Source organism: Barbus barbus (genome assembly GCF_936440315.1).
Source record: "Barbus barbus genome assembly, chromosome: 47".
Taxonomy (NCBI): Eukaryota; Metazoa; Chordata; class Actinopteri; order Cypriniformes; family Cyprinidae; genus Barbus; species Barbus barbus.
The window spans coordinates 23,279,299-23,288,281 of record NC_136725.1 but is presented as its reverse complement, the minus strand read 5'-3'; the positions used below and the strand labels follow the sequence as shown (position 1 = coordinate 23,288,281).

Sequence of the window (8,983 nt, the reverse complement as noted above, 5' to 3'; positions counted from 1 at the left end):
ATCTATATTACAATCCAAACCAAACTCAATATTCAATCATTCAGGTGTTTCTATTATCTGAAGATAGATAGATTTTTTCCTTAGAAACTGCTTAGCAATCATGTAGAACTTCCAAAAATGGACTAGTAACTGTATAGCAACTTAACTACTCATTAACCACTTTAGCAACCACTAAGAACCCTACCATTGTGAGAGCAAATTTTACACTGGCATTGGATGGACAATAATTGTAAAAATGATTCGCAATAACAGGCCGAGCTACAGTAACTTGCATATCAGGATGTTTCATTTGGTTGATCCATCAGAACCCTTTTAGCATCTTTGTCTTTTCAATCTCAGTAATCTTGTTGCTCTTGGCAAGAAAGGGTCATAATTGTATTAATGCCTGGAAATAGGAGCCGTTAGGAGTCACATCTGCCAGTCTGTTTGTGCCATTGCACCCCTGTAAAAGCTATTCATGGACTACACACCTGCCTTTATGAGCAGCTAATGGGCCATGAGGTGCAATTAACCGTCAACCATTATCACCTTTGACAGATGGTTCAGGAAAGTCCTGGATAAACGACTCAAGTGCTCTTATAGCGACAGTGCTGTCATTACAACCAACGGCATCTAGACAAACATTTGAGCAAACAAATGTAATTATTTGGGCTCCATAAAGGTGTTACGTTACCAAGCTGTAGGCTAAAGACTTAGCAAAGCATGTCTAATGGCACTTCCATCATTGTTGTGCATGTGTGATATAGATCAGATCAGTTTGTTGTCCTAGATTGGAAAATAATCAGCATTTCAAGCCACGTGTTCCTTCTGGAATGTCCTAGTGGTTTTTACAATAGTGATTTTAGATTTTTAAGTAAAACAATTTTTGTGTCGGTGCCGATAGCCTTGTGGGCAGCATGCTGACAGCGCTGTTGAGCGAGTTCAAGTCCTGGCTCGTTCTGCCCTTGTGAAAAAGAAATGCACTTAAGTATACTTTTATAAAGTGTGCTTATTGCAGAAATAATACACTTTAAAAGAACACACATAAGTGCAAATTAAATATGTTATTTTCGATGCTAAACTAAATTGTATTTGTAATTAACTTCAAATGTATCACATTTTAAAGTGATATTAAATGCAATAATTTTTTTAAACAACTTAAGTGGTACTTTTTAGTACATCTTTATATGTACTGTCATAATTGTTTCTAGTGTCTTTAAAATATGGTTGAAGTGTACTACTAATGTACTGACAAGCAATTAATGTTAACTAAACTACACTTTAATGTCAGTTAACAATACACTTAAGCATGAATTAAATGTAATATTTTCGACCACCTAAATGCATGTTATTTGTAATTGATTGCAAATATATTACAGTTTAAAATTACATTAAATGCAATTAATTGAACTTTTGAGTGATATTTTTGAACTGCTTAAGTGGGACTTTAGTATATTTTATATGTACTTTGAAATATGGTAAATATGTACTTCTCAACAAGCAATTAATGTGAACTAAAATATATTTATATGTCATTTCAATGTACTTTATCTCTGGCAATGAAGTTGAAATTTATAACTTTTCAAGGTCTTGTTTTTGGTCTAACATACCTATAACGTAATGAATCTGTTGTGTGCTTTAAAATTATAAGTTTCTAAAGACTTTGGCATTGTATTCCTTATGTAACAGCTTGTTAAAATGTTGTCATGTTAGCGAAATTTCGCAGCCAAAAAGGTCCACTGTCTATTAAGCAATGAGTAGAACACCTCACAACTAGAAGTTACCTTCAAGATGCTTCTGCTGGCCAGTGGTCAAATTCGGGTGACAGGAAGCCTATTGGGAACTGGGGAAATCCTCCAGTGAATTTCCCAACTGCTTTGATTCCTGTTGAAATGACTGGATTTCGCGCGCGAAAAAATCAATATTTTTAAGAAAAGGAGTTAAGTGTTGATTTATGAGTTAGGCTACTTGAAAAGTAGGCGATTTATGAATAAATTTCACACATTCAATACCTCAAACGTGCCGATGTCAATTTTTTAGTTCTCCTGTGTAGGTGATGCTTCCCTCTTAATGTGCTTTTTAGTAGTTTTTGTTCTTCCTCTCCTCTTTTGAAATGATTTTTAAAGACGTTTTCTAAATTCCCTGCACACACTCAGTGTTTTGAGAGCCAGGTGCCGGTGATGACACCGTCACTCATTGTGTTTACTTCTCTAAGCTCTCGTAGTTTTGGTGTCAAGGTGTCATGACACATGTTTAGATGTGTGTCTGTGTGTGTGTTCACGATAGGGCTGATGTGCTGACATGTTTTGATCGAAAAGGATATTCAGATAGCCTATAAGAGAAGAAAACTTGAGGACAAGCTAACAATAGGACAGGCAGATTCAAGGCAGGTTCTTATTTGCAGTTTTCAAAGCAGACTACAGATGAAACTGCATTAGTGGCAAATATTAGAACAGGCAGCAAATAAAAATCTATTTATATTTCTGAAAGAAAAGAGCTTACTGAACGGGTCAGACTATGATCAAACACATTTTAAGGTGTTCATGTCCCAAAATATGGGAAGTCGTGGCCTAATGGTTAGAGAGTCGGACTCGTAATCCAAAGGTTGTGGGTTCAAGTCTCGGGCCGGCAGGGATTGTAGGTGGGGGGAGTGAATGTCCAGCGCTCTCTCCACCCTCAATACCACGACTGAGGTGCCCTTGAGCAAGGCACCGAACCCCCAACTGCTCCCCGGGCGCCGCAGCATGGCTGCCCACTGCTCCGGGTGTGTGTTCACGGTGTGTGTGTGTTCACTGCTGTGTGTGTGTGCACTTTGGATGGGTTAAATGCAGAGCATGAATTCCGAGTATGGGTTGCCATATGTCACGTCTCTTTCACTTTAAAATGAAATGACCTCAGAATGAGAGGGTGTTCATATTTTATGCTAGCTGTAAAACAGCCATTTACTTGATTCTTTTCCATTGTCTCATAAACACTCAGCTGTAAGTTGATCGGTCTGTTTGCTTTTTTCCACATCATCATTTATGCAGGAAAGACTAAATTTAAAGCCTTTGTGATGTAACTTTATAGGATAATAACCATATCGTCTGTCTGTTTATACCGAAACATCCAAGAGCAAATTAAAAAACATTCTACTTGCTTTGGATCACTTGATTAGATGTTTATTTGTTTGGTCTCAGTTAGGCAACAGCATCAAACCACTTCTGTCTTGGGCAATGATTCTGGGAAGCTCGGAAATTGACTTTTGTTTTAGAAAAATATGCGGTTACAATCATCTCTTGTCAATGACATAATGCATTCAATGCAAAGGATCAAGGTCAAGATAAATTACCTGTGTCTTCACCCACTCTTGAGTATGGAAGCCAGTTTCTGCCACATAAAATAAAGAAGGTAAATCATAAATAGGACTTTTTGTGTCATACAAGTTATAGTCATGAGATTAAAAAGTTCAAAATGTGTGGCTAATGTTTGTGTCATTTTCCATTTATGATTAGATAAAGTACACACCTTTTTGCTAAATTTGACCAAACTGCAGCTTGATCATTGAGCAGTATTGTCATTTATGCAATACATATTTTTTTATACTGAAGTACAGACAAATTCAGTATTTGTTTAACATTGCATTTGTGTTGTGTTAAAAACTCTAGTTAGCCTATTTAGTCTAGAAACATTTCTTTTTAGCTTGGTGCAGTTCTAATATGAGATGATTTCCTAAAGTAACATGTACAAATATACAAACAAATATGCAAATACAGTTTCAATGTTAAGGCTCAATGTTAAGAGGAATGTGTGACCCCAAGGAAACAATTGCATTTCCAAAAAGAGTGTTTTGTCTGGTAAATTGTAAGAACGCAATGTGTTTGAAAGCAGCGCCCCCTTGCGAGTACAGCAAACATTACAGTTTGATGAGTTTAGATCTGATTTAGATTCTATAACAGTATATTTTTATGGATGCTACTGGCAGCATCATGGTTAAATTTCATACCGTAAGCAATGAAAGATGAAACTATTTAGTATATCAGGGAGTTTTATTTCTATTCAAGCACATCAACTAGGCTATACAATATCACTAACATGAACAAAGTATGCCCTTCTTAATCATATATAATATTTCCCATGACCAGCATAGGAAACATATCTGAAACATATCCAGAAATATGTAGTTTTCTCTTTCTCTTAAAGAATAAAGACTCTTTCATTTCAGATCACAATAAACAATTAAATACTATATAAATTACATTTGGTAGGAAAAATAAATATAAATTATTTTCAGTGTACACTAATAAATACCTCTGTCCTGCCACTATAAGTTGATTAAGGTGACAAGTATCCTTTTTCAAAATTTCATGATAATATCCAGCGCATCACAATTTAGCTTCTCTTGCATTAGGCCATAAACTAAAATGCAATAAACTTTAAGAGTCCAAAACATTTTTATGCTATAAATGACATTGGCATGTATATTCAATGTAATACAATTAAAGAATCAAGTAGCTGTCCTGTTATAAAACTAAATTTTTTAATGCACTAACTACTAATTACCATCTTCCACTTATTTACATCAGCATGATACATGTTGCAAATGGAGAGTTGTGAAGATGTGCATTTGTGTGCGACTCTAAGAGCTCCCTTCAACTGAGCGTTTCCTGGCGAAGAGGTGCGTGGGGTCCCTGTTGCGTAGGTTGGGCTGGATTTTGAACATGGGAGGCCAGCGGAAGCCGGTGTGGCCCTCCATCCCAGAAGACCCGGCGGCAGCAGGTTCGGGTGGGCAGGGCTTGTTTTGAAGCAGCTGGAAGAGTGTGGCCATATCAGGTCCCAGTCTGGCCACCAGCCCGGCTCGCACCACCTCCACGGTGTCTTCGTCGCACTCCATCAAGCTCTGCAGAAGTGTGCTGTAGTACCTGTAACACCAAATGCATTGGCATGCACAGTTGAGTACACTTATTTTATACAGGAATTCCAAAATGTAAAATTCTGTTATCATTTCCATTTAGCGTATGGTGTTCCTTTTTCTGACAAACACAAATTGTGGAAGAATTTTACTTAAAATGTTGGTTAATCTCCAAAAAAGTACCAAAAACATAGTAAACATTATATAGCACCATAAAACAAGTTTAACTTCAATTTTGTTCTGTTCCTCAAACAAGTTCATCATACTATAGGCCTACACAATATCAACCTTATTTGTAACGTAAAAAGGGGCGTGGCCATTGCCAGCCTTCCAGTGTCACTTGCTTCCAGTTATTTTAGTCGTACAAAAACAGCCCTTTATGCTTCTTGCTATTGCAGACTGTTATTTCATATCATTTTAATGTATTATTTTAAACTGTAAACTGGCTTGATACAAACTGTTTCACAAAAAACAGCTTACTTCCTCCTTGCAAAATAAGTGTATTATTGCATTTATTACCTTATGCTGTACAGTACAGCATTAGGATTGTTATCATTTTATCAACACCTTATAATTATTATATTTATTTTTTAATTTTGTGTGTATCATTGGTTTAAAAAAAATGTAAAAAATGTAGGCTACCTGAACAAATTGTATAGACTTGTTTATTTATTGCTTTGAACTGCCATTATATAGGAAAGAGCTGCATTAAAAATACTTTTCCTTTGTTTCATGGAAGAAAGGAGTGAGTAAAGAAATAAAAAGACCGAATTTTCATTTGCGTCTACTATCCACCAATCACGGACGCCAATCAAGTAGCTGTTACCTGTTTGGGAAGTGGCTGGGCACCTGGACCACGTCTCCGATGGCCTCGGGGTTGGATCTGGCCACCTCGCAGATGTCAAGCTTCTTGTAGCATTCCTCCTGCACTTCAGCAATCATCTTCTGGAAGGTGGAACAGCGTTTGATGGTCTGGAAGACCTTAGAGGTGATTCCGTTGACCATGCACTTGATGCTCTCTTTCACAAAGGTCTTACCCTGGGGAAAAAACGAATATGACTTGCGTTGCAAAACAAGCGGAAGGTAAAAAGGCATCATTTTGATTCCCTAAGTAAAGGGTTTCGGTTAATGGGTGTTTGTACCTCTGTATTAAAAATTGCAGCAGTGTGGAGGAAGGCGTTACAGATCTCATGCATGCCGTCAGTGTCGCAGGTGGAATTCTCCAGACATGCAAAAGTTGCGCAGCCCACCTGCAGAGCTCCGTTCAGACAGCGGGCAACCTCAGCTGGAGGAAGAAAATAAATATGTTTTTGGGAGGTAGCCTACTTTTATTCAAAGAAGGGTAAAAGTGGACATTTTTACTAGATAGGCAGTCCTTAAAGTTGCTTAGATCTTGCTCAAAGGTGAAGTTCTGGAATTGAACCTACAAACTTCAGTCTGTAAGCATTTCTGAACATTTATCCATGCACACTCCTAAAAACAAAAGCAGACGATTCAATAAAGGAAATAATAGCCTACTTACTAGGGCTGTTGGCTGAGAATCGTGCTCGTCTTGGTTGTGCAGGTTCTTGATCTGTTCCAGACACAGAAGCAACCAAAACGAGGAGTAAAACAAATCCGCTTTTCAGGAACATGTCTGCACTTAGAACCAAAACTAGGACTCAAAACAAAAGGCGTTTGCTGATTCTGTGGGTTTGTGTTTCAGGTTGATGACAGCCTCAGCTTTATACAGATCTTCAGCTGAGCTTGACGGCTCATAAATCTCCACCATCACCAATCAGAACGCAGGATCTGAAAGCTCAAACTTTCCATCTCTTCGTAAATATTCATGGGCGGATATTAATGCAGATCCACATGATATGATTTTATCTCCAGTTAGATGTTTAAATTCTTGTTACAATGCATTTTGAATGCTGTCATCTGTGATGTAGATAAAAAAGATACTTATTCTAAATACTGTCCATTTTAAAGTTGCACCTTAAAAATAAAGGTTCCAAAAGGGAATTTTTGCAGTCATATTGGGTTTCCCAAAGAACCATTTGGTGAGAAGTTCTTAAAAGAACCTTTTTTTTCTTAGTCTAAAGATCTGAAGAACCTTCTTCCATAAAGAACCTTTTATGCCACAGAAAGTTTCCACTGACGCTAAAGTTTCTTCATGGAACCATTGTTTCTTTAACTTTTAAGAGTGTAGCAATTTTAAACTGTTAAACACCAATTTTGATTAAAAAAAAAAATCTCAGATTTCTTATGTTTCTAATTGATGTTTACATTCTCATCTGGAGGATCTTGATTTACCCTGTTCAGTAATGATATAGATACTGATAAATGATATTCCTCTCAGGCAGGTCATTCTCAATTTCTTCTTTATTGAAAAGAACTACAGTGTGTTTGGTTTGGATTTCATGTGACTGTGATTTCATTTATGCACATCTCTATTATTTGATGCTTTTGGCTGCGGTTCTTAAAGAGGGTTCAGAGAGTTTTGTTGACACCTTGCACGTGTGCTAAAGGTACAGTACAAGCTGTTTTTGAAAATACTGAAGGGTTTAATGAAAACAGACATATGTAGCTTGTCAGAACTAGTTGACTAAACATCCGTTCCCATCGTTTGCAGTGCTGGGTCTGACAGAGAAGCGTTTATCAGTGTATAATCAGTGGATGTCACAAAGGCTCTAAAGGAAGTGATGTGTTTTCCATGATGAATTTCATTAGCCTCAAGAAATTTCCTCCCCTAAAGGGTTAATTACACTGATAACGATCAAAGCGCTCACTGGATTTGTAGAAGGGGGCTGGAGACGTAGCTATTTTGGTTTTATTACCTTTTTGGTTTGTTACTGTTGAAGTAGGGCAGAAAAGTCACACCCACATCATTACTGAATAACGTGAATGAGTAGTCTAAAGAATAAATACACACACACACACACACACACACACAACGCTGGCCTGTAATTTTCCAAAAACCCATTGACTCTGACTACATGTAAATGCTAATCAATCATTTCTCCTTCATGAGACACTGAAGACATATTTACCTTATTTTTTTGTCAACTTACCCGAGACATATGTTATTAAAATGTGATTATGACATCATCAAATGCAACAGGTAAGACGTTTTTTCTTCCTTAAGCAGAAAATATAAATGTTTGTTGCACAACATCAACAAATTCAACCTGAGAATTCATCACTATTCAGTGTCCAAAAATGAGGAAGGAAAGTCTTCATAGAAGAAGGTGGGCTCCAAAAGTCTGAGATGATTTTGGAAAAAAAAAAATCTTCAATTTAAACCTGGAAATAAACAAAGTTTTAGAATTTTGAAAAGTAAGGAAAACGCATAAATTTAGAAATATACAATAAATATCTAATATAACAATAAATATAAAAATATGTAATAGCCTATATGAAAGACATAAATTAATCAAGTTTTTATAAATAATGTTTTGCCCTGTCATGTCACTAATCAAATTTAAAAAATTTAAGTGAAGCACAAGAAGCTCTGTTGGATATGATGGATCATCACAGCTGTCATCAAATAAATAATAGTTATTATTAATATTAAGGGTTTACTGGCCTAACAAATAGTAAAAACTAGAAATTATGAATGCAAATTTTCCAACCCAATTCTTCACTCTGATTGACATGCTGATATTATTTAATAATGACAGATTTTATATTACTATTTTTTTTTTTAAGTATAAAGCATTTCAGTCTCTGTAGGGCTTGTGGTGCTCATTCTGCCCATGAGCAGAGGGTAAGTTTAACCAAAAATGAGGATGTATCCACACGAGTCCAAATATGTAGACACTTTCCCTCAATAATGTTTTCGTCACCATATTCAACGTAGCACATGCGACCTATGGTTTCACTGGAACTGTGTTGGCCAGCCTCCCATTGAGGAAGACTTCCTTTGTCCTGCTTGTATGTAGTGTGTGTGTATTATAAAGCTGTGAAAAGTGCTATAGAGGTATAATTTGAATTGTTTTTCACCTTTATTTATATAGCGCTTTATACAATGCTGACTGTGTCAAAGCAGCTTTACAGTGTCAACAGGAAAATAGAGGACAACAACAGTCATTTTCCAGCTAAAGTCAGTTCATTGATGATTTAGTGATGCCA

At 36.5% G+C, this 8,983-nt stretch overlaps 1 protein-coding gene across 1 annotated transcript; it reads right to left on the bottom strand.

The window, feature by feature from the left end:
* Nucleotides 1-4,597: 4,597 nt before the first annotated feature.
* LOC306865487 (stanniocalcin-like) lies at nucleotides 4,598-6,504 on the bottom strand (the record flags this gene model as incomplete). The annotated part of the gene is made up of 4 exons (XM_079410106.1): nucleotides 4,598-4,880; nucleotides 5,697-5,908; nucleotides 6,013-6,155; nucleotides 6,393-6,504. The coding sequence occupies 4 exons, from the start codon at nucleotides 6,502-6,504 to the stop codon at nucleotides 4,598-4,600; spliced, it is 750 nt and encodes a 249-aa protein (XP_079266232.1).
* Nucleotides 6,505-8,983: the final 2,479 nt, after the last annotated feature.